General features: G+C 46.9%; 1 protein-coding gene across 2 annotated transcripts; it reads right to left on the bottom strand.

Annotated features, from left to right (window-relative positions):
• Positions 1-4,729: 4,729 nt before the first annotated feature.
• arhgef19 (Rho guanine nucleotide exchange factor (GEF) 19) lies at positions 4,730-26,726 on the bottom strand. Of its 2 annotated transcripts, none has more exons than XM_066690550.1 (16): positions 26,219-26,726; positions 13,335-13,955; positions 12,418-12,870; positions 12,076-12,208; positions 11,750-11,838; positions 10,686-10,960; positions 10,310-10,470; positions 9,831-9,983; positions 9,205-9,334; positions 8,800-8,874; positions 8,198-8,287; positions 7,767-7,930; positions 7,150-7,371; positions 6,884-6,963; positions 6,525-6,629; positions 4,730-5,690 (listed from the first exon to the last, which is right to left on the bottom strand). In XM_066690550.1, exons 2-16 carry the CDS (start codon positions 13,948-13,950, stop codon positions 5,533-5,535), a joined length of 2,904 nt encoding a protein of 967 aa, XP_066546647.1. In that variant the 5' UTR covers positions 13,951-13,955; positions 26,219-26,726; the 3' UTR covers positions 4,730-5,532. The 2 variants fall into 2 exon arrangements, with proteins under 2 accessions (XP_066546647.1, XP_066546648.1); XM_066690551.1 differs by lacking the exon at positions 26,219-26,726 and adding an exon at positions 26,106-26,211.

Below are 26,726 nucleotides of genomic sequence, written 5' to 3'. Positions count from 1 at the left end.
CAAAAACACATTGTTTTCCACTGCTTCACACCAGTTTCAGTGAAACCTGCAGTTACTGAGATGACTAAAAACAACATCGGCGAAAGTATCATGAGTAACCTTGGGGCACATATCTAAATAATTCATTACTGACTTAGCTTAGCAACACCAACACACACATGCTTCTGCATAAGGCTTAGGTAGAGAGTTGCACACCTGATTCCCAAACACATCACAAGTCATCCTTTGAAACACAGCTTTAAAGCTATTACCTACAATGTAGTTTGGCTGCATCTGCATTCACTCTGTTTGTTGTTGTCCCCCAATCTCACGGGTGTCTGTGCTTTTTAAAAAGGAACCAGTGGCAAATAACTTATAACACACCTGAAATGGGCGTAACAGAGAGGTTTCAGATGGTTCAGGTACCAGATAGATCTTTTTCAGATCCCCCCTCCCCCAAAGAAAGGTCAAAGAACAAAATATCTGCTCAAATCAAGCGTCACATCCTGCCTCCTGCTGTACATGATAGTTTACACTTTACACGTTAGTGATTCTTGCACTGTTTCCACTGAAAGCCCAGCTCTGTGTCAGAACAACATTTATTCTGCAGACCTTTGCACTACACCCATTACTGCTGCATTTGGAGTTTGCGGTTTGACAGTTCATGTCTCTGTGCACCACTGTGGGTGGATGGGGTAACCTGATTTACAAAAGGTAAATTCCTGCCTTTTTCAAAGCGGCAGGTTTACCCTTTAGCTTTTTATTCTAGATATATTTATACGCATACCTGCCTGACAGGGCTGAGACACAAAGATGAAGCAAGAAAGAAAAAACTGCATAAGATGTGGTATCTCACTACACCGGATGCTCACAACTGCTTCATGATGTGTGGCTTCCCAGCACTTCCATTCAGGTTACAGAGTTTGTTTAGACCATCTCGTCTTGTCATATTAACACTTCATAACAACTGAACAGATGCAGGAATTCAGATCAAATAGGAAAACTAAATTTGACATTTTTGCATTTTATTTTTTCTGTTGCTGTGGTGTCGGGGAACACTTTTTCAATTTATTTAATGCTTGTAAGTATTTATTTCCCTTCGATATGATTCTTGCTCACAGTTACAACCAGCTGTGTCTGCGCTTTAGCTAAACCTGACCTGTAGCTCCCAGACTGGTGACCAACTATTGTCGCCACTTCCTCAGTGAAAAACATTTGTTTTAAAAGGAAAAGAATGGGCAGCGATGCACTGGTTCAGGTCGTGCCAGCAGCCAACACCTTCACTCTTTGCACTGCTGCAGTCAGTATTAACTTATTTTGTATTCCCTTTTGCACAGACCAGACCACCGTCGTTATCACCCAGACAAGCCTCCAAACCCCAGACATAAACAGCCAATCTAAACTGCAACTTAGCATGACGTCTTTCAGCTTGTGTGTGCTGTGGTGTCCTGGACAGTGGAGGTGTAATGCCTCGGCTCAATAGAACCATGGAGGCTTGTATATTATATGTTATGTCTTATATATAGAACACATCGTTATGTCTGATTAAATTAAGGGCACAATGTTGGAATTCCAGGACAGCAAGAAGAAAAGCCCCACTGGTATCATGTCTATTTATGTGGGGAGGCTATTGATATCGGCATTAATTCATACATTTTTATTTTAGTTAATTATTACAAATTATTTTCAGACCAAAAAAATAAAAAAACGACATGGATTTCTCATGGGTTGCCTCTGAACCACCACAGCTAGTGCAAGTGGAAAGTGCAAGAGCAGCGAGTGCACAGAGCTCCTCCTGTTTCCAGGGCTGAAATGACTCTCTGACTTATTTGGTAAAATTGGTGAAGATTACCCTCACTTGAAATCCCCAATTATTCCTTTAAATGTTCAGACCGCAGAGAAACAAGATGGTATCTGTGGAACAAAGTGGGTTCTGGACATGATGTAATACACTATTAGCACTTTCATATCTATTTTAATTTTAATATATTTGACTTTGAGCATTCTCGTTTCCTAGTATCAACTGAATTATTCAAATCACCATCTTAGTAATTTTTTTTGTGTATGTACCACCACTGGTTTGATACTTTCACAAATTAAATTATTATAACAATTGGTTCAATTGTGTTGTTGTTTGCCTTAGAGGAACAACAGGCTGAAGAGGTGTAGCTTACAGTTTTGTCAGGGGCAGGAGTCTGTCTATGTCAAGGAAGCTGGTGATCAAAGGAGATGACCGTTTTACACAGATTCAGCACAGGCCAATTCTATGAAATTTACCTTGTAAGATTCTTTGTGATTGAATCATTTTTCTTCTTAGAAAAAAAACAACAACAAAAAACGAATATCCTGTCAGCACAGATACTGCCGTGCCATATCCCTGCATAACCCAGATCTCAAAATTTGCAGGTTAATCCCTTCTCGTCCAAACGACCCTACTGTCCTCTCTCCACTGTCCTCTTTTAATTAAACGTGATTTTGTGATCTGAAACATTAAAATGTTGCCGAAAGTCACTAACCTCCAACTCCTTCTCTCTGTCCTGCATGGCTTTTTCATCAGACTGAAGAAATGAAGTTGACTGGCTGAGCTCACTTTTTCTTTTGGGCAGTGAGCCAGGAGTCTGTGTTTCACCACCACCACAGATTTCTCATGCAAGCCCCTTGTGAAAGACAGTCAGGAAGGAAGCTTGTACCAGAGTTGCTAACCACAAAGTAATTAGTAGTAAACAACAGAAACACAATATAGCTTGTCACCCATTCAGCAAGCTCTTCGTTTCAATACACCAATTGGCCAACTGAACCTTTGACAAAATCAGGGAACGCAAAAAAGAAAAACAAAGTGTAAATGACCAGTTTCTCAGAAGTTTCCAAGCCCAACCCTCATTTCTCAAAGCTTTTTAAATCTACTATCAGAAAGCCCCGAAGAGTGACCCACATTATCCCACAAATTAAGGATGCTGTGAAAAATAAACAGTGTATTGTGCAAACAGCAGCAGAAAGCAGTGACAAGAGTCCCACGGCCAGAGATTGAGAGGACTGTTTCTGGGAAATCCTGGGCACCGGCAGCAGACCGTTTGGTAAGAGTATATGTATATCATTCCTGATGATGCCAGTTAAACAGTTGCACATTTGCGGTGATTGTAAACGACAGCAAGACAACTGAGCAAACCATGACATGCCAAGTAAACCATTGGAATGAACAGAGCGTTGATGCATCACTGAGAGACAGGAAGCACATTTGTACTGTGGCTGGAAATGACATTGTCAATACAACCGCTGTTCTCTGAATTAACTTTGATCTTATCTCTTCTGAGATTAGAAAGAAAAGGGAAGGGGAAAAAATTAGAAATGTTTAAATAGATTTACTGATAATATTTTGTCTAGAATTCAGAAAAGAAATACTATTATGCCATACCGTCTAAAGTGTTTCCGACAAAAGATCAATATCCAAAAGACGACAGATCACAATACCCAAGTTGCTGTGTGTGTAATCTGGATTCAGTGAAGTGGCCCTTATAGAGCGTCACACCAGCTTCCTTAAATTAGTTCAATCAGCAGAACGTGGGCTGAATTGGCAGGCAGGGCTATTGATTAGGATGAAGCAATCTTCACCATGTCTCTGAAAAGACTAATCAACAAGCATTTACCAAACTAAATGAATCACTGAATAAGCATGTTTTAAATGGGGGTGAGAAAACACTCTACAGCGCCTGCATGTGTGCGTCTATTTTTGCTGTTGTGGAAACATTCAAGAGTCCCACCACTCTTTAACAGTAAGGAGAACTGTCAGAGGCCCCCACACCCTGTACTTCAAAAACACAGAAACATGACTGCTGTTCGTGGGGGGAGGCCAAATCCCTATTCACCAACAATCACCATGCAGTTAACAGCTTGTAAAAAAATTGCGTCTGTTTTCAACGCAGTTGCCTCCTTCTTTGCGCTGGTGGTTTATTATCCTGCACGTGGTCACAGGAAACATCCATATGAAACAAAACTGTGTTTATTTTCATTTTTATATTCTTTAAAAAAAAAAAGTGCACCGTAATATATAAATAAATAAAGTCGAATTGTTAATTTTTAATAGTTAGACCACGTTCTGATACTTTTCTCACCTAAGGTTACCCATTACCTCATGCACAGCCAGAGAACAATTTCTATGTGGTGCATTTTTGCATGTTTCCTCTCTTATCGGTTCACAGATTATACTTCTTTCCTGCCGGTGACACATGTGGCAGATGTTTAACCCCAGCTGAGCCGACGTCCTGACGTATATCTTTTTTTTGTGAAATCTGATATGTGAAATAAGTACAACAGAAGAAGGAAAAGTACACATTGCGTACATTTTTCTAAATCTGGTTCTGCTTCTATAATAAACATTTGAATGCCGTTTTTGTATGGTGGATGAAGGGGTGCAAGGGGGCATCAATCTAGTTCATTTTTTTGTCAAGTGTCAGTGGAACACCGCGGAGCCTCTGTCATCAAGGTGAAAGTGTTACTTTTGGTAGGTTTTCTGTCTGATAAATCAAACTGAAAGCACGATCTGACTTGACGATACTGCCGTGCTGTTCTGGGGACGTCCACTAGAGGATGCAATCACAGGACACCCCCAGAAATCCAGAGAAGGCAGTGGAAAATGTACCTGAGGTTATTTACAGCAACATCATGCAGACTAGTGTAGGTTGTCAGGGATGTTGTAGGTTAGAGGAAAAGGATTTCAGATTTCAAAGGGTAACAGGTTAGTGTTTTCAGAAGCTAAGGTTGCGAATATTGATTTTATTTGCTTATTTTTAAGTGGTAAAACATTTACTAACTTACAATTTACACTCCGCTAAGAGCTACTTCAATAGCTGCATTCTATTTATATTAGAAATCTGTCTCATGGCGATCTGTCACCATTCCTAAGCTATAATTACAGTCCAGTTGCTTACTGCAGAGGTTTCATAAATAACAATGGGATCAATCTGTACCTCCAAAATCAGCCGATAAAGAGATCAATAGTACCTAATGGCCAGTCCAGCTATATTTCAGGCTCCAGGGAGGGGGGGGGCAGCCTGAACAGCGGCACTGATGCTGCAATATCAACAACAACAATATTTATAACCACAATAATATTACATTTCACAATATTAAAGTTTCTTGTGCCTTTTTGAATTTCAGTTCTTCAGTGTCAGCAATCTGTCCCGTTTTCCATAGAGGACACACAGCAGATCCCCGGGGGGGGCATTGCCACACAGAGCAAAGGGATCCAACCAAATGCCAAGGCATCACATCCAGGTGAAGCGTCTCTAGATCAGGAAAACACTCGGCACACCACTCGCCAACGGGCAGCACAGCCCCAGGCCAGTGCTGTGGAAAGCTGCCAGGATGTGTGGGAGTGTGTGAGACAGTGTGTGTGTGTGTGTGTGTGTGTGTGTGTGTGTGTGTGTGTGTGTGTGTGCGTGCGTGTGTGTGTGTGTGTGTGTGTGTGTGTGTTGGCAGAGTGGCAGGGTTGGTGTCTTTCTGTGCTGTCATGCAGTTGTACAGTCCAGCCACAGGAGGGTGCTGCAGCTCTGTGCACTACAGATACTCCTCCTCCAGCTTCTGTGTGGCACACTTGATGCGGTTGTTCTCACGGAGGTTGCGTAACCGGGCGCTGCGACTCGTGATCTCCTCCACGTAGCTCTGTGGGAACCAGCCCCTCTCGCCGTCAGACAGCCTGATCCCCTCCACCCAGCCTGGACACATAGCACGACACACACACAGACACAACACCCACCACACACAACAAACACCACACAAAGCACAACACAACACAACATAAAGAGTCAATTAAAAAATTGCAAACCAGAGAGATGCATCAGAAGATCTACAGCGACACATAGATAGACAGATGGAAGGAAAGATGGTCAGAAGGACAGATGCCTTGATAGGGAGACATGCTATTATGTTGTTTACAGTTTTGTACGATTGCTTTTACTAATTTTGCAATACAGGGAGGTGCACAACTCTTAACACAAAATGACAAAGTGAGTGTTCAAATGCAACCCTTTACACATTTATCAAAGCTAATATACAACATGCATAACTGTAAATCACTTCTTCCAATCATAAAGTTGCCCTCTCAACCATTAGGATGTATATCAAATGCTCGGTTACTGTAAGTAGATTTTATTAATACTTTACTTTAGCTTTCTATTACAGTACTATATTTTTTTTCCAAGAGCAGTATGCATTAAAATTTACTGTGCGTTTTTTTTAAAGATTACAAATAAAATGTTCATAGAAAATGTCTCATGTTTTGGTCACATAATTTGTTTTTGTCGTCTTGATTGTTGCACTGTTGATTTTTTAGGGCTATGATTTGCCTTTGCATGATGTATTGAGCTCATTTGACACAGCAGTATTTAGTTCACACTCTGCATGGGTTCACACTCTGAACTGTTCATTTTGACCCCAAAATGAACAGTTCATCTAGTGTTAATAGTTATGCACATTGGGTTGCTGTATTGAAAATGAGTCAAAATGGGTCTACGTGTCACGCCATGCGGACAGCCCGGCTCTGAGCTCACCGTCGCTCGTGAGGGTCTTGACCTGGAGGATGTCGGCCTTCTCCAGCGTGAGCTCATCGTGCTCCTGGGCCTTGTAGCTCTTAATGCACTGCACCTGGGAGCGGTCTGTGGAAGAGACACGTGGTGAAACAGAACAGGTTCATGTAAAGGTTGGGGTTAGGCTGAGACTGACCAGCCAACATATGCCTCACCTGAAGGCCAGTGCTGTGCTTTTACACGCACACAGCTGCACATGGGAGGCAGGCTGGAATTTGGGTGCTGGTGGCTCCCCCAGCCTATAATGGAGCTCTAGGGTGTCTTAACCCTCATCCCTGCCCCCGCCCTCGCCCCCCAGGTGGTTGGACGTGTTCTTCACTCACCTTCATTCTCACTGATCTGCTCCCTACTGCCCTCGGGGTCCGGGGGGAGCATGGCTGTAATCCACCGCTGCTTTTCGCTCCTGAAGGACATGCAATTAACCAATTAGCTGACCCATAAAGTGGTCAGGGTCCATCAACGCAGAAGGGGCTACAATGGCAAAGGGAAAGGCCTTGTGTGTGAGGCCTGTATTGTACTGCACTGGACTGGACTGGACTGCTACAGAGTCACCGACTAGACTGGACTGGACTGCTGTGATGTCACTCACTCTGTGTGTGCCTTCAGCAGGATCTGGTGCTTTAGCTGGGGTCCGTCACAGAGCTGCAGGTGGAAGATGTATCCTGAGAAGCCCTGCACCTTCTGGCTCAAATCCTTGACCTTCAGCTGCCCGATCTTGGCGTGCACAAACACCGCAAACTTCCAGGTGCTGCGCAGGGAGCGGGGGCGGGGAGCAGGCAGAAGTGCCGCCTCATGGCCCTGGTACACAGCCCTGCCACATTGGGGAAAATCGGCACACACACACACACACAGACACGGACAGACATGTAAAGACAGTTACAGTTGAAAATGTTCTTCATTTGATCAGATTTTACTTTAGAAGGTTTCCACTGCTCCTTATTCCTGAAGCAGGTCCGAGCTCCTCAAATCACAGCGTTAATCAGCAGATTTCCAGTCAGCTGACTTGGAAACAGTTGGGCTCTGTGCAGCTCTGGCCAATGAAAGGGCTCTTTCCTTATCACACTTTAACTGAAACTAATACAACCACCTTGTTACGTTTATAATCTCATTAGAACCTGAAGCCTGCTTAATCTGCATTGCTACGTCATCAAATAAATTGCCATAACTGCAGCCAAGTTCGCTGGAGTAACCAGAGGTCACACTTACTCTTTCTTCCGTGACAGCAGCAGGCAGTCGTTGAAGAGGTGCAGGTAGACAGGGCGCGTGGGCAGCTTGAACTTTGTCCCGGATATGCTCATGCTCTGCGTGTCCACCTCCAGCAGCTCACCGTGCTTCACTAGCCAGCGGGACTGAGAGATCAGGGGGAAGATCTGCAGCCCAAAAGCAAAGGCAGGACATCAGCTCAGTTCCATTCAATTCAATTAACTCTAATGAGCACCTAATTAAGTGAATCCTGGGAAAAGAACAACCACATTCTGTGTCTCTTTTCTTTAGCCCTTAAATGATCAATATGAAATATTGCACAATATAAAATACAAACACAAAACACAGGAGAGTTACATAGCCAAAACACTGCAGACACTCTACCCCACCCACTCAGTACCCCACAATCTACCCCAGTCTGTATCCCACAGTACCTTGCTCTCAAAATGAATTTTCTTGTTGAGGTGGATGAGCTCCTCGGTCCTCTTCATGGACTGCACGCTGGAGTTACACTCCTTGATCAGCTGAGAGGCCCAAAGCACAGCAGGGGTTAAAACACAGCCGCACATTTCCCCGCATTATCTCTCTCTCTCTCTAATACCCTGTATTTCATCTCTACTGTAGAAACCTGGGCTTCACAACTTGGGTGCAAAAATTGTGTTTGTGATTGTGATTGTGTTTAACTGTGTCCATCAAGCTGTCACCTTCCACTCACAACCTCTGAGTCAACCTGTTCAACACTTCTCCAGCCCCTCTACCTCAGAAGGCCACAGCCCTGAAGCAGCATATTGATTGAAAAGGTGATGAGGGAGGGGCGGTTGATTTATGTTGACTGGGATAAGCTGTAGAGTTGTGACTTTAGAAGTTCTCCCTTAAATATTTCAATTCAATTCAGTTTCATTTTTAGGTAGGATAGCGCCCTTCGCACTGAGAGAGCACTTCACAAAGCAATAGAGAAAAACAATGAAAAAAACAGGTGATGGGGAACACACTCATATGAGGAACGGAAGAGAGTTCCCTGACTCGGGTTCGATACCTTCTTCAGCTCGTTGAAGGCCTTGGTTGCCGTGTCCTCGTCCCGGGAGCCGGGCGCCGTGCGCTTCAGGATGTTCTGAGCAGATGAGAAGCAAAGAACAAAAAGACAGAAAGTCAAAAGTCCAACAGTCAGCGACAATAATAACACCACTGTATGACACACTGCCCCTGACACACATAGCATAACACACACTATCACTAACACACATCTTGTTGCATTCACACACACACACTCACACATGGCCCACTACACACTATCTCTGCAAATAAAACCCTTCAACAGTTTGCTGTAGAGTGTTCAAACTGTTGCATTAACCCAATAAATTACGCTGGATGTACAAGTTGCCCTGGAATAAACAAAAGGAAGCAGCAAAACTGATTAAGCAATTAACTAAGTAGCTGTTACCTCCACCAGCATTTTAAGGCGAGTGATCCTCTGGAAGGGGAGGATGAGGAAGGAGGTGAGGGGCAGGCGTTGACACACTGGGTCCTCCTCCAGTCGTGCCAGGATCCCTGGGAATCGAGGGTTCTCATGCCTGGGGGGAGAGGGGAGCAGGACAGACAGGGGAACAGCAGGGCAGGCAAGGTGGGTGGGTGGGTGGGGGATGAAACGGGGAATAGTCAATCCACTACACTCCTCTAAGGCTCTGACCAGAGATCAATTCTTTCTAGCCCCGAATATCTCTCCAGTATTCAGTTAAAAATGAAATCTCAACTGACATCCATGCATCAAGTATGCCTAATCCATTTCCGATTCTCATGCCTGCTCCTATCCCTAATGCCGATCTCAATCCTAATCTTAAACAGAATTAGTTCCCTGCCATGCATATCAATGGCCAAGAAACTGTCTTTAGTGACTAACGTATCTTATGTCCCTATTTCTGTCCATCTTCCTGCTCTTATTCCTATTCTGCTCCGTGCTGCAGGGCCACACAGAAAATTATCCCTATTATTATTCCCATTTCCTATTCCTGCTCCTCTTCCTATTGGGCCCAGTATGTCAGGGCTATGCAGTGATGGGCCGGGGCTCACAGCAGGCGCTGGTAGGTCTGCTCCTGGTAAGCCTGGTTGGTGACGTAGGGCAGGTAGACACGGCGCAGGGCTGGGCAGTGAGCCAGGACGATGTCACACACGTCAAAGCGGAGGATGTCCTCCTCCAGACGCAGCTCCAGGTCCAACAGGAACCTGCAGGACACACAGACACAGAGAGAGAGAGAGATAGAGAGATAGAGAGAGAGCAGTATTAGATAGCCATGTATTCATCACAATCAGCTGGATTGTGTTCGGGCTCCTGTGGCATCAGGTGATTCATTTTTCTTTAATTTCCTCTATTTCTCTCCCTTCCTTTCATCACCTTTCTGTCTTCTCTACTCTCTCTCTCTCTCTCTTAGCTACTTAAAACCATAACAAACTAACATGAAACTAAACAAAGCACTTTTACTGATATCGATGGAATGTGCTTTTAAAAAAACCTGTCCTGTGTACGCCTCTCCTCCTCCTCCTCTTCCCACCTCTCGCTCACGTCCTTCACTTCGGGCAGTTTGGAAAAGAGCCACTGTCTCTCCTGAGTGCCCAGACAGTCCGACAGCTCCCGGGACAGCATGAAGTGGTCCACTGCAATGGACAGGCTGCGAATGTAGGACGCCTCCGAGGTCACCAGCTCAAATTTGGCCTGTTCAGATCACACACATACACACACAAACAGACAGGCAGACAGGGACACACAGGGACGGACATGGACAGAGATGCAGAATGAACTGAATGTTATATTATCATCCAACATGTTCTTACAGTTCTCAAACCATACTACCTCTCTCTCTTTCTCTCTGTCTTTCCCTCCCTCCCTCCCTCCCTCCTGTCTCTCTCTCTCTCCCTTGCTCTCCTAACCTCCTGCAGTTTCCTCTCGTCGTTGCTGAAGGTGTCCAGGAGGCCACTGGAGCGCACGTCCGGGATGTCCTGCCACAGGGAGAAGGCGGAGCCTCGGGAGGAGCGCTGCGAGCGGAACGAGTTGCTCGGTGACAGGTTGCAGGAGGGCTGGCCTCCCCCTCCGCCCCCGCCCTCTCGCTCTCCCTCTTCCTCCTCCTCGGTCCCAGGCTCGGCTCCCTGCTGCCTTTGGATCTCGCGGTTGATGGCGACATCACTGTACTCCTGGTACAAGATTGCTATGGCAACCGCAGGGAGGGAGAAGAGGAAGGAACAGAGGATGGAAGAGAGAGGGGAAGACAGGGAGAGAGTATGAGAGAGGGAGAGGGAAGAAAGATAGAGAGAGAGCTTCATAGGTAGTCGGCATGTGGGAAGATGCAGAGTTTTGTTCTCTTGTAAAATCTGTATTATTGTAATTACGATTGGACAATATCTGTCGCCTCCCACAGTTCTTACACTAGCCACACCAAACTTCCTACAGTGATGCATTCACCTTAATACCTAGGTTTGCTTTTACAGGATATGCCAAAAAAAAGTACTGATTTATAATCGATCAAAAGCCAAAAAATGCTATTTAAACAGTGGAGCATTCAGAAACCCTTTCCTTGCACTGGGAATTGTGATGTCATCAGGTCCATACCCAATCAGCAGTGAGAATTTACAGGCATTCGACCAAATGCCTGTATTATTAAATATATATATAATGCTTTCATGTCTCCCTTTCTCTATATCCCAATTGTGTCCATGCTATTATGTAGGTTATGTATGTGTACCTCAGGAGCTGTATCTTTAATGTATGTAGCTTAGTAATAGTGCTGTATATGGGCTACACTGAATTAGTGTATCAGTCCTTACTGTATATCAGAAAATACCTGTGATTATACTATCTACTAACCTACTTACAGATACATACTATTACCGTTGCGTACAAACAAACAAAATAAAAATATTGATCTAGAAAATAGAACAGGTGGACAGTTAAAGAAAGAGAGAGTGAGAGAGAGAGGAAGAGAAGCTGCATGTCTTACAGTTGGGCAGGAATCTGGAGAGACGCTTGGTGCAGCTGAAGGAGGCGGGGGTGCACATGCCCCCCTCCTCCACAGAGTCCCTCCTGAAACTGAGCAGCACACAATAAAACTGTGTTAGGAAAAACAACGTCCAGGAGGAAGGGAAAGGTTGTTGCATTGTTCGGCTATGCAGCCTCCTCAATGAAGACGTTATTTTGTTAAAACTCCGCTTTGCAAAATACTCAGAACCTTAAACTGTTCTTATACAATTAATTTAATTAATTATTATGTATCTATTACTGTGTCTTGGGAAACAGAGCACCCTACTCGGACTCGCAGTGTGGTACCTTGGCCTGGAGCTCCGTCGCTGCAGTATTGAGGCGCTGTCACCAGAGGGCAGCGGTGGGCCTGGGCCCATGGGGCTGTGAGGGGCGCTGTCTATGGACCCTGCAGAGCTGCGGTCTCTGGAGCTGTGCTTACCTAGGGCAGAGAGGGAGGGAGAGGGAAGGGGGGTATAAACATTATATATTCTGCAATGTGACACCAACCTCCTAATAGCATCCCACCCCCTCGCTCTGAGCCACCCTCACTGTAGGAGGATCAGAAACCCTAACAATAACCCCACTTACCCCCATCCCAGCTACACTCGCAGGGGACTCTAAACTTAACCCTAACTCACTCTTACTCACTGTCGGGGCTGAGGCTGCGGAGCGGGTGGGGGCGGTCCTTGCTGCCATTGCTGCTGTGGGTCACGCGGGCGGACAGAGACTTGCCCAGCTTCAGAGTGAAGGAGCTCTTCCGCTGGGACAGCTGTAGCCGGCTGATCAGCTCCGAGGCCGAGAAACGCCGCCGCTCCTGCTCCACCACGACCCCAGGGAACCCCCGTGACCCGGGGCCACCCATCTCCTCTGCGCTGTCGAGGCTCTCTAGCCCTGACTCTCTGTCCTCCGGGGCAGGCAGCTCGCTCCCCACACCAGTGCTGCTGTTGTCTCCGGCTCCCTCCAGTGGCAGGGCAGGGCAGGGCGGCGGTCCCAGCTCCTCCTCCAGGAAGGGCCCGGGGAACAGGTACTCGCACTCCAGGCTGGGGCTGCTCAGAGACTCGTCACTCAGGCTCTCCGGGGAGTAAACACGCATCTTGCGCCCTGAAATATGGACGTGACACAGACATAGACACAGACATGGAGTCAGTAACTCCATGCTCTGGTGCCACCCTGCTGGCTGAGTCATGCACAGACATGCAGTTACAGGTACATATTCAAATGCAATTTTGTTGTTGATTTGCTCTGTTTTATCTGCGGGCTCTACTGCACAGTCACTGACTATAGTCTGGGCTAGTGCCTGTCCAGATCCAGTCCTGGAGATCATCAGGACGACCCAGGTTTGACAGGTCCCTGTAAATGAGCACCTGCGTCAGACCTGACGAGAAAGTGTTAGGCTGGTTCAGTTAATTTAATAAGTTGTTAAATATTTATGAGCTCTGGGGGTGGTGTCATAACTGGAAGCACTCTGGCCCCCCAAAGGAACACAACTGTATGTAATTTACACAGGTATGATCAGGCGGGACTTATCCAGTCATGACATCAGTGGAGGCGGGGGGGACACTCACGGGCATTCTTCTCCTTAACCGATCCCTGTGAGGGTCGCCTCTGCGGCCGGCACAGCTCAGGACTGCGCAGACCAGAGCCCAGGGAGGAGGTGGGAGAGGAGGAGGGGTACGAGTCTCTGTCTGTGGGCGGCGGGAGGGGGCTGAGGGGCAGGGAGAGGGACAAGGGGGGCCGGCCGGGGGGGGCAGGGAGGCCCTCGGACTCCATGGAGGCCAGTGAGAGTGACCAGCATGGGTCACCCCCGCTGCCACGGCCTCCGCGCTGCACCTCCATCGGGACCCTGGGGTCGGACCAGCTCGCCGGTGCATTCGGCCATTCCTCGGGGATGTCAAAACAGGGCCCTTGTCTGTCCAGGGAAGGGGAGCGGTGCCCCCCAGTGGGCTCAGGGGGAAGGGCGGGCAGCTCAATGAAGGTGAGTGTCTCTTGCTTGCACACAGCGATATGGTGGTGCCGGGGGAACGACCCGTCCTTCAGGCCCTCGCCCCGGGCCGGGGACTCAGGTGAGCCAGGGATCCACATGTCAACACTCTCTCTTCTGTAGGGGAACGCTTGCAGGTGGGGCTGGAAGTCTGGGAGAGGAGGAAATCCATATCCGGGCAACATGGCTTCCGGACACATGAGAGCTGAGAGAGAGAAAAAGAAGCTGCTTAGCAACTGTGTTACAAAATACTGGTGCAAACACACACACATACACCGACAATATAAAATATAATACAATAAAGCTGCATACATAAAAACAATAGGAAGGGTTCTGCAGTATGTCTGTGCACCCCCCACACCTCCCCCATCACAACCCTGTGCGTAAACCCCTTTGATTACTGTTAGTGTCTTTGTCTGCTCTAATTATTAGCTTCTCAAAATACCTCTACATCCTCTGTACTTATCAGCCCCTTGATCTATAGCTGGTATTTCAAGCTATACATGTATTTACAGCCAGCTGTGGTTAATGGGATAACATTTGAAATTCAATGAACAATCACTAAATTCATACATACATACAGACCGAAATAAATACTTATGCTAGAAAGTTCAAATTGCAGATTTATGAATAATTCATATTGTTGTTTTTTAATCATTGTATCTATTTTAAAGTAAACTACAAACACAGCAACAAACATTTTGTCACTAAAAAGCTTTTTTGTGGTTGTTAAACTCTAATTTGTTCTGTTTAATAAATAAAACATATATTTTCCTGAATTTGTGTTTCCGGTGATAGGCATTGATGTATTTCTTTTTGATTCCACATATGTATTTATTAAACTAGACTACTGTATTTACAAATTCCTTTTTCACAAATTTCTCCTCAAATTCTTTGAACTGCAAAACCAATCACAAATAGCAGGGAGGTGCCAAAAAAACACACAAATCTCACAATGCAAAAAAACAGAAGTAAGTCGCCAACGAAGACACAAAACCTCCGCCCCCTGTTTCCTCCTTGCTGGGGGCCAGTGCTGTAATGACAGGGGCAGGACTGACCTTTGACCTAGGATTTTACAGGTTGTGAAGGTGCCAAATGTCAAGTAGGAGTAAATCCTAGCTCTGACACACACGACAGTACTGATTTGTGTCAGCTGCAGGGGTGCTTCTCCAGCCCGGACGTTGCCGTTACAGGCTCTGCAGCGCTGTGGCTGTGTGGGTCGCACTGCTGAGTGCTGCCTAGTTAAGGCAAACGTGGCAAGTGATTATATCTCTAGCCTACAGTCCAAGTAATTAACTACCCATTTCTTCAAGGAACAGTAGGCCAGGACATTTACAATTTACACCTGTGTGTAGGTGTGTGTGCGAGAGAGTGCGTTGCATGTGTATGTGAGCATGTATTTGTGTGCGTGTGCGCAAGTGTAAACAAAAGTATCCAAGCTGTCCGAGTTCAACTTCTCTCTTTTGTCCGAATTTGAATCAAAAGATGCTGAGAGTGCCACCCACCCAGAACCCCCCCTTACAGCCCAGCCCACCGCCCAGCCCACCGCCCAGCCCACCCCCCCGGCGACAGGTATGCACCACACTAATCCCCCTCTAAGGCTCCAGCTCCCTCATCTGTTCTCCACGCCAGCCTGTAATATTGCTAATCCCCCTGGTACTTCGTTAATCTGTCTGTGCTGCTGCAGGAGAGTGCAGACTCACACAATCACACTCACTCACTCACAATCACACACAGACTCACAAACACACACACATATTCACACACACACTCTCTCACTCACACGGTCAGTCTATGGTGAGGCTGCCTACCTGTTACCTGCCTTCTTCTCCCAGACAATGGCTCTATGTCTCCCTACAGCTGTGCTTGGCTCCAGGACACTGGGGGGCAGGGGGGCGGGGGGGAAGCAGGGAACAGAGGGCCTTCACAGACTCTCTACACACAGATACAAACTCACACTCACAAACTCTATACACACAGACACACATTCACAGACTCTACACACAGACACACACTCACCCTCACAGACTCTTTAGGAGTTTATAACCCAATTTGCTGAATCACACTATATATGTGTTATAACAGTGTTACAACAGTGATATTTTGTAGTAAGTCTTAACAGTAACTGCTGTACTCCTTTTTTACTTTAACAAGCTAATTAAGAGACAGGGAAACCACCTGGACCTTAAGGACCGGACAAGGAGATTTGGCCAACCTAAGATCCCGTACACTATACTTGGGAAAGGAATAGATTACAGGAGGAGATAAAAGGGAAAAAGAAAAGAACAAAAATATAAATTCTTCAGGTGTCTGGCCTCAGTGCCATTGGAAAGCTGCTCGGCCTCTCTTCCGCTGCTCTCCTGGGTTGCCCTGCCCGCCCCACCCTTCCCTTCAGTGCCGAGGTGCAGTGGCTCTGTGACCCAAGCCATCTCACAGCCCATCTGATCTTCAGCACAGCTCACCTGCAGTCTGCAGCATAGCTACCCCCGAAACTACTCATTATCACTGCTACAGCACTCAGACAGAGAGAGGCAGGGGGCAGAGAGAGAGAAACAGAAGAGAAATAGAGAGAGAGCACACAGACAGAGGGGAAAAAGAGTGAGAGAGGGGGAGTCAGAAGCACAGAGAGGGACACAGCACACACACTGCAGTCCGGCCCCGTCGCCACAGGACCACAGCAGCTGTAGGACCCACAGGCAGTGATTTTTTGTTTCTTAAATACACAACGCAGCTGCCTTATATTGCTCCTTCTCATTGCCTGAATGCGTTTGGCACTGAATGTCAGACAGTGCTCTGCTGCTCCTTCCTCGAGTCATCAGTCACTGAGAGCCGCGCCGGGGAGTCGTCAGTCACCAAGAGCCGCGAGCGGCTGGGTGTCTGGCTCTTGGCCTTGCTACACATTCCACTAGTGGGGGTGGTGGTTGGGGAGTGGGGGTGGGTGGTCAGGCTTGGGGAGAGGGGGGTCTGTGATTGACAGTGTGCTCCACGCAGACCCCAGAGATCACAGGGCGAGCGATGTAATTACAGCCCAGCGGGTAGGTGTGTGTGTGTGTGTGTCTGAGAGTGTGTGTGTCTCCCTCAGACTGAGTGGTCATGCCTTTACTGAGAGTTAATTAAGTTTGCAGTTGCAGGCTGTGGGTCAAGGTCGCATATGTACTTTACCTGCTCTACTGTTACCATGGACAGATGAGTACAGGTAGGCTACAAGGAATACATCAGGGTCTCCAGCCCTGGTCCTGGTGAGAGACAGTACAGTACAGCAGGGTCTTCTAGTTTTCATTACAGCCATAACCGTTCCATTTTGTGGTTCAAATAATCCAGATGAACGATCACAAGAACACCTTTGGTTACGAGTCACGGAACACCCCAGGAAAGCTTGAGTCCCGACTGCATTTAAAGATTCATTTTTAAGAAATAAAAACAAACAAGAGTCGAACGGAGCTTCAGCACAGGGAGCACACACTGCAGGGAGGACGGCCCGCTGGCGGCAGCTGTTGCTAAGAAGAGAGCAGTGCAGGAATGTCAGGTATTCCCTGGAGAGGCAGGGGCCTGAGGCCGAGCTGGAGCTGCGGGCCGTGTCAGGGGCCTGGGGCTGAGCTGGAGCTGCAGTCCGGGTCAAGGGCCTGGGGGGGAGCTGAGTTTCCGCAGACATCGGAGCCTCAGGTCAGGACTCAAATGGGTGCAGCTCTGATTTCCGTCTGGACTGCAGAGCACCCCCACGGGGCTCCACACTGGCACAAAATGGTGTTTAATTTAGTTTAGTTTTGGGTTTAAAGAGGAATGTCTGCCTGCGAGCTGTTGAGGGAAACGCTGTCTGACTGCCTGAAACTCTTTACAGAAGCAGCTCAATGTGAAATACCATAAAATACTACCCCGGGTTTGACTGTGCTGTCACAGGCATACTTCACACACCTGATCCACACAGCGCCCAACGAGCAGCTCAACATCTCACCACACTGCGCTGCAATAGACTGCACTTACTACGCCAAGAGACTGCTGCCCTGATGTGTACACAATCATACAGACACCTGCATACATGCACACGCTCGCACATACACACATGCTTATACACAATCACGCTTACACACACACACACACACACACACACACACAAACACTCACACTCATGCACGCACACATATTGGAGAATGCAGATCTGTACATTGTTATCTGAAGTGCTGTATCTGGAGGGACAACCTAAAACGAGCCTTAACGATTTCCGAAATACCCAGGTAAGCAGTATGGATCAGGGAGGCACTTTATCCTGCCCTACTGATCAGGAAATTGGGATCAGCAGCTCCTTAAGTGTGTGAGGCATGAGCTGTGCAGTGCTGACACTGCAGATAGTCCTCCTCTGAAGGGGCATCTTCAGGAGATCAGAGACCTGAGTAATGGCTGCAGCCTCCAGAGGAATTCTAGGAACAGACTCCTGCCTGCCTGAGCTAATGAACCGCAGATTCAGAGCGAAGTGGGAAAGCAAAGTCTGGGAGGGGCAGATTGAAGTGCTGACAAATCACAGCACACATACACACTCTGTGGCACGTCAACCCCTGCGACCGCCATTCAAGATGTTTATTATCCCTCACTACCTGATCAGATCAAGTGTGTAGGCAATGAGTCTCCAGCACAGGGTTTGTCAGCAAGACTCTCTCTCTCCATCTCTCACTTCCTCTCTCTTTCTATTTTAACTTTTATCTCAAGTGGGCAAAAAGGTGAAAACAATTTTTTAAAACGCCGTCAAGCCAGATAAACGAGGAGTTTAGACCCCTCGGAATTGTTTGCAGGGACATCTGCAATCCTGGCAGTGTTCACAGAGTAACCAGTGTCAAGGTACACTGTAATTGTGCGATGTAGTCTCTTCATGGTGTGAGGAGTGCGTAGGAGAGAGGACATATAGGGACAAAGGAATTAACTCTTGCTGATGTCGTTCAAAACAGCTTTCACATAAGGACCAATGCACAGACACAATTCAAAGCATGATTGCTAATAAACATACACCAATACACAATGTATAGGCCGATTCCTTTGTATACTTCATAAGGCTGCTGACCTTTAATTCACCAGGCCCTTGACCTTTCACAACCATAATTTAAAATAAATAAAGATTATCCCTGTGTTCGGCTGGATTATCACTACTAATACTATTTAAAGGTTTTTGTTTTTCTAACTAAATACCAGAGAAAAACCCAATAGCTGTTTCTCATCCACAACCCCACAAGCTCGGTAGATCCTTAATAGAAGATTTTGTCATCTGTTTACCAGCGCAGTCCAGCCTGTTTGCTCTCTATAATTGAATGTGTGGCCCGGTGCCCCAGCCCTACCTCCAAAGGCGGGCAAACACAGACAGGGGCAAACACAGCCCACGCAGCACCTCGCAAGCAAACACCAAGACAGCTGCAGTCTGCTCCATGTGGGCCACCCCCCCACACACACAATGACCGCACACTCCTCCCCAAGGTAGCTGTTCATCTTTATCCACCTATAAACCCTTTGAGCCCAATTACATTTTGTTTCTGTTATGGCAGTTATGCAGTTCTCTTCACCACAGGCGAGGGTGAGGCCGTCAGCCAAATCAATATATAAATGATAATTAACTTGCGGTTGATAGAGCAATCCACCAGAAACAGTTTTTCTTTTTCTCTGTGTTTGTTTGTTGTTTCTCCCCATGGGCAGGCCGTGCTGACTGGGCGAGGTGCCGTACCTGCGTGTCTATAGGCATTCTGGAGTGTCTGATCACAATTCCTGCCTCAGTTACCCTGGCCTGTGTCTCGTATTGCAAGTTGGCCTACTTTTTCCACCTAATTATGCCCAATCATCTGTGTCTCTGTCTCTGTCTCTCTCTGTCTCTCTCTCTCTCTCTCTCTCTCTCTCTCTCTCTCTCTCTCTCTCTCTCTCTCTTGCTCTTTCATCCTCTCATTCTCTCACTCTCTTGCTATCTCTCTCTCCCTCTGAAGAAAGTGCAGGTAACTGCTTGCTCCAAGGCTTATACAAACCCACAAGGGAGATGCAACTTTGAACTTTTCTTTTTGAGATAAATTCTTAAAAAAAGAAGCAGCAGCATAAAAGGGAAACAAGTAAAGACAAGCTGGCCAACCTCGTGCTTGTTTTGAAATTTGATCAGAAAGTGCGAACACACCCAGGGGTGACCCTGGTCGACCCTCCCCCCCTTCTCACTCTGTGGCGGATTCACAGAGAGAGTCTTAGAGCTTGTGAAGAGAAAGACAGGATCAGTACAGGCCGAGACCCAGCTTGCATTCCTGTTTGGATTCAGTTAATGTATATCCCTTAAAGTAGCTACACAACACCTCCAGTCTCTCAGTCCCCCAGTCCGTCAGTCTCTCATTCTCTCAGTCCCTCAAGTCCCTCATTCTCTCAGTCCCCCCCTATGTCCCTCAGTCCCTCTGTCTTCAGACCTCAGCTTAACCCTGAAAGCAGAATGACAGCTGGGGACCTCAATCAGTCACAGTATCAGGTGGGCCAGATTACAGTGTGCTCTTCCAGAGCCTGGACGGAAGGACAAGTTTTACAAGCTGCGAAGCGACACCAGTGAGTGAGGGTATTGCCGTGTTCAGAACTCAGTTCTCTCTTGCACGCCTCACCAGCTGAGTGTTGATTTAAAGTGCCCAGCCCAGCTCAGAGCCATTTTAATGGCAAGGACTATAAACACCAGCCTTGCGCTGGCCTGCCAGCACTGAGTAAACGTACCCTGAGAGATTTCACGGTGGCAGTAAATCGATGGGATGTATTGAGCCCTGTGAAGTGTTTTATGATTGGAATCTGAAAATAAACTAATAAATAAACATATATGACAACCTAATCAAATCTCCCCTGCCTTCTGCGGAGTCAGCCTCCCAATTCTGCCATTGTTCAAGGTGGGATGGCAGCAAGGGAAGAGGGGCTGTATTTGTAAACTCTGGATGCTTTTGCTGGCAGAGGTAAAACGAGACCCAGCGCTAGACTTTACTGGAAAACTGCTTTAACTTTCTCATGTTCTTCTCAACCACCAAACAGACAGGCTGAGAGACATACAGAACAAAAGATGAATGTACTGACCAACAGGCAGACAGAAAGACTGACAAACAGACAGACAGAAAACCTACAGGTGTCCCAGGCTTGCAGAGATGATAATAATAATAATTATAGTTATGATCATTCTTAGCACTTGTCATGCAGAAGAGAAAGGCACAGCCTTGGGGAGGGAACAATATTCCAGCCCCGAGAGGCACCAGCTGACTGGCCTCCTCATTCACACCACATCAGAAGCACGGAGCACAGAGACAGTAGGGATGCACACACGCACACACTCGCACTCACATGTACTTTCCCACACACGCATGTGCACACTCTCACTCTCACACACACACACTGAGTCACTCAATGTAAATCACATGCAGACACAATACAAACAGTAGTAAAAACTGTGGTAAACACAGACGGGGCTGTACTAGACCCTTGACTGTAAAACAGCAGCAGGAGAATATCTGGTGATATTGAAGGTACAGTGTTTGTGTAGTGTGTGAACAGTGTGTGATTGTGTAGGTATGTGTGTGTATATATCTTCAACCCACGTGGTAAGGGTAATTTCTACCATATAGTTTCAGCATATAAAATTAACATGGATTGCAGGGTAAAATACAATTTTAAATACCCAAACAAAAGGGGACAGTTTGGGCACATGAAAAAAAGTGGGTCATACACCATCTACCACCCAATAAAAACAAGTCTGTGCCATAAGGGAGAGGGAGTCTCAGTATGGACTCGGTGCTGGAACGCTAAGCCAGTTGCCTGGGTCCAAAAACAGCAATTTACACAGCAGAGGAGGGCCAGTCAGCCCCCACCTGAGCAGGTGTGCAGCTGGTGCATCCAATTAATGGTTTATTACACACACCTCCAGGGCACCACAGCATTCTCCATCTCTTTCCTTTCGCACAAGGTAAGCACGAGAGAGGGAGGGACGGTGGGGGATAGACAAGTTATTATATACCTTGAGGGTAAACAAAAAATGTAGAGACACCGAGTAGTATAGGATGTACAAGAAGCATCGCCCGTCAGGCTAGCTGGTGTGGATGGAATGCAGCAAAAAAACTGCAAACCCTTCACACCAACTGGGGTCTGAATGCAGGCATGTCTACAGTATCTGGGCTGTCTTTGAGTGTCAGTGATTTGACTCAAACAAAACGCCTACAGCAGGGTCTCCAGCCAGGTCCTGGTGAGACACAGTCCAGTACAGCAGGGGTCTGCAGTCTGGGTTGGGATGGCATCTCCCCCCTGGACTGGGAGCAGCAAGTTCACAGCCACTGCCTCACCCTGAGCACAGCACAGCTCAGCACAGCTCTCCTGGGAGACAGACGTTTTTCGAATTCCCCAAATAGCTGGGCTCAAGCCGTTCAGTCAAATTACTCCTAAAGCTAGTGTCTACCCAGCAGCCAAAGCTCAGTGTCTGCAGACATGATACATACACACATGCACACACCACTATTGCACAACGACACACCGCACTGTATATATTCCACTGGAGACGAACCAAGGAGTGAATTCCCAGTAATAAAGGCAGATCTCAGTCATGGACGCTGTGCATTGTTTAACGATACCCTCATAAACACAAACCCCTGTACAGAGATGTATGGTTTCAATGCTTTAAAGAAGAGATAAAGAGAGAGAGGGATGGAGGGGGGGATTTAATAAATTAATATTACCCTGCAGTCGACAGAAAGCCCCTCTGAGCTGCTGGTATGCGAGAAATGCGTCCAAGCACTCGCTAAGCGATTGGGCAGGTTGCAGTTCAGGTTAGTGCTCAGGAGACAGGGAGCAACCTGAGGGGGTGGGGGGAACAGTTAGACCTCGGCTCGGGATCGATCCACTGTCTCAGACACACCTCCTGGCCCCCAATCTACATAGACTGCTGTGTGTTCAAGGGACATCCAGTCAGCTGATCTAGAGAACCAGGCCATGACTGTCCAGAGGCGGGGACATTCAGCTACCATTTGTGCACCTCCGGCTACAACAATGCTGACATTTCTCATTGACTGACTGATCAATTGACTGGCTAATTGGCTGGTTGGCAGGAGTTGGGTGGGGGCGGGGATGCGCTTAGTGGGAAACAGTAGGGAGGGGTGCGGAGGAGGATGCGGTGGGGTGCGGCGGGGGGGCATGTGGGGAGGGGTGTGGTTCAGGGGCAGGTGTTCCCTCTCCGACACCACACCCCCGTTCCCCACTGCTTCCTCCTCCAGGTGTGGGAGCCTGGTGGCAGCTGGAGCCACAGCTGTGGGAGTGCCAGAAGGGGTCATCACACGGCAGCAAATCCGTCCAAACTTGTTATTAGCTCCTAACCCAGAACAGCGGCTGCTATGGGCTCCTCTCTCACAACACCACCCCCTTCTCCTCCCTCTTCCCTTCCTACACAAGCAGATCTCTCCATTCAATTCAATTCAATTCAATTCAAGGAGCTTTAGCAGTGTGCCATATATAGCATATTGCCAAAGTGTTTACAGAGTAGATACTGTATATAAAATTATGAAATGATACATTTTTACGAATGATGAAGACAAATTATAATAATGTTTATATAATATAGTCAGTAAGTCGTCCTTTTACATTTTAAGGCATTTCTTCTGTCTTCCCTGCATGTCTGTCTTCCCTGCATTCACCCCCACTTTGCTTTCTGAACCTGCAAACTGCTATCAGCAGCACAGCGCCCCTCCTTAGCCACACACACACTCACATATGCAAATAAACAACCACACACACACACATGCTTCCTGCTAAGGAAGTTAAAATCTTTTCTTGGTGAGTTCCTGGCACTGCTGCTCTCGTACTGAGCAGCATGGCTGTAATATAGTCCTTGCCCTTTTTATTGCAGCTTCTACAGACAGACAGAGAGACAGACAGGCAGGCAGACAGGTCCAACCTGCAGCTGAAGAGTTGGGGATCTCCCTGGGAAACAACAACAAAGAAAGTATTTCCCGTCCATGCAATGATAGGTGAATAAATGGCAGATGACACAAAAACTGCAAGAGGAGGAACATCTGGCCTACAGCTGAGGCACCCCCGAGTCGTGCAGTGCAGGAACTGTGAGACTCAGGGCCGACCGCTGCTAATGATTCTATTCTACAGACCGACAAGCTGTGAATCCAGTGGGGTCACTGCCTTTCTGCAGATACAAGATCTCTAAAACAGCCACAACACAACAACACAAATAAAACTCACACATCGCACACACAAACCCACATGCCAAGCAAACAAACACACTGTAATGTGGTGCTCTACCTAGTTTCCACCTTGCAAACCACAGCCGCAAATTCTCACAAACAGCTACGACCCTGGGTGATGTCACAGTTTTGCTCCTGTAAAAAACACTGCAAGACTGCGCCAACATCCCTGTCCCTCACACTGGGCACAAACCCTCCCCTGCTTCAATTCAGCACCACAGACATACACGGCAAGTCCCACATTACCTGGTACAGGACTGCACGTGGGGATCAATAAAGCAATCAGCTGCGAACAAAACAGGACTGTTCAGACTGACCTTCAGCACTGTTTACAACTCCTATAAACCCATCCTGTTATTCTTCCCACTGGAAACAAGTTGACTTGAAAGAAAAAGATGTGACTCCCACTGACACTGTGACTGCAACTGCCACTGCCACTGCCACTGCTTAATTAGCCTTCCCTGGTGTGTCTTACTCAGAATTGTCCGACATAGAGAAACAGTTAAAATACAATTAACGTTTTACTTACAAAGGATGCGTCTCACTTTTCTTCAGGAAGTGCTTAATACTAACAACAAAAACTGTAATACACATCAACCTTAGCGTTAGAACTATCGCTACAGAAACCCACATAGTACATACATACTGCTCAGCTGCTTTTGCTATGCTATTTATTTTTGTTTGTTTTTCTGGCAAAAACGCAACATTATTAGTCCAGGACCCTAACCCTAAAGGGAAAAGCAATGCCCTAAAACACACTACAGCACCAGAGGGGAAGAACCCCCTATGAAAATAGTGCCGCGGGAGCAGCAAACGCAGCCACTGGACATGCGATGGTTCACAGGCCCAAATGACGAAAGAGGAAATAAAACATTGTGCAAGACATCTTATCTCCCCTATGCTTGAAGATCAGGCCTTCCGCAAGGTCACAAGGGCTGATTTACGAGGTGTGTGACAAAACAGCCACACAATCAACAATCATTAAAACAAAACTGAAAAATCCACAGCCTGGTGTGTGTTTGTTTCCCTGTCCGCATGTAAAAAAGCATTACAGGTGTAATTGAATGTCTGTGTGGAAGACAGAAGTTAAATGTGTGTATGTGTGTGTTTTTTCTTCATGCTTTAGGGAATTTGGCTACAGATCAATAAAGTGCTGCAAATTTGATATTTTTACTGTGTGAGGTGCCCATCCCACAATGAAGCCACAGGCCTGTGTGTTCTGGTTAAAACAACAAGAGAAAACTAAAGAAAATTCAAAAGCTTAGTACATTATTTGAGCTTGGTCAAGAAGATGAAGATGAATGAATTCTTATAAAACAGAATAAAAAAAGATATAAAGCAAACACAAGCAAATGCCAATGACTGGGGCAACATTTGCTCTGAAAGCAACCCTCTAACTCATTCCTCCCCAGCCCTAGGAAGACTAGCAGGCCCCAGATATTCAGAGCAGCTCCCAGCCTCTCACAGGCACACGGCAACACAACACACATCACAGACACAGGTGGCTCTCTCTGCAGGGGCCGAGCGAGAGCGACAGAAACTGACACCCAGACACACATCTGGTCTCCTTTTAGGAAGCCATCGCCACTTCATTCGACACATCCATTCACAACCAATCACAGCCCGCAGACCAGTCCTCCAGTCCTGATTCTTTATTTTGCCACTGTGTCTGCGTTAGGGAGACATACTTCTGTTTCACCATTTGTTTTACCATGAAACCAAAACTTCAAACAAAGAAAAGGGATGTAGGCACCTACGGCAGAAACAAAACACCAGAAGAACAGAAGAGGAATTTGATAAATGCCAGTAGAAATCGGAAACTATACATAAACCAGTGATTCCGACATTATTATTATTTCTATGGAATTAACTAAATAAAAACACAAAAGCCACAGTTCAGCTTAAGGGGCAGCAGTGAAATGCACAGTGCACAGACAGTTGCACTGCAGTTCTCCTTACAAGACATACTGTTATATACAAGGTAATTAAAATAAATCTAAATAAATAAATAACTTAGTCAGGGGAAACACAATCTGAGAAAAACAAAAGCCCAACAGTAAGAGAAGTGGATGAAAAAACTAAATAAAATAAAAGCACTGTGCATAACATCAACAGCAACAACAGTAAAAGCCGCAACAGCAACCCACCACACTGTTCCTGCTGGCTGAGCTGACTCTCCAAATCTCCCAAGGATTGGGTTACTGGGGGGAGGGCGGTGTGGCTGTGCAGCCGGGCAGGTAGCAAAGGGAGTTGCGTTTACCTCACTGAGAGTGGCAGCTCCTTCCCAGGGCTGAGGGCAAGCAGGCAGGCGGGCCGGGGGGGTCCTGGGCTGGAGGGGCAAAGGAAACCATGGCAGCCCTGAGCAGCTCCTATTCCAATGTCTTCTCTCCACTCCACAACTGTGTGCTGAGGTAAAGGCTGACCGACTGGCTGACTGTCACCAAAAGGGTCTCGACACAAAACAAGAGAAAGAGAAAGACAAAGAAAGTTTCCAACCCTTGTAGTCTTGCAGTTTGTTGTTGTTTTGATTGGTTTTGCTGATTGGTTTGTTGCTTCCCTTTTCTGCTCCAGTCTCTCATGAACTCAGGACCCCCCAAAAAAAGGCAAACACCACTGCAGTTCCTTCAGCTGATCTCTCTCCCTCCTTCTCTCTCTCTCTTTCCCTGCCTCTATTTCATGTTTATCTGGCTCTCCAGCTCTCCCCCTCTCTCAGTCTGTGTGTGTGTGTCTCTCGCTATGTGTCTCTCTCTCTCTCTCTCTCTCTCTCT

This window comes from Amia ocellicauda, chromosome 18, assembly GCF_036373705.1.
Source record: "Amia ocellicauda isolate fAmiCal2 chromosome 18, fAmiCal2.hap1, whole genome shotgun sequence".
In the NCBI taxonomy this organism is placed as follows: Eukaryota; Metazoa; Chordata; class Actinopteri; order Amiiformes; family Amiidae; genus Amia; species Amia ocellicauda.
This window is presented reverse-complemented; position numbering and strand designations above follow the sequence as displayed.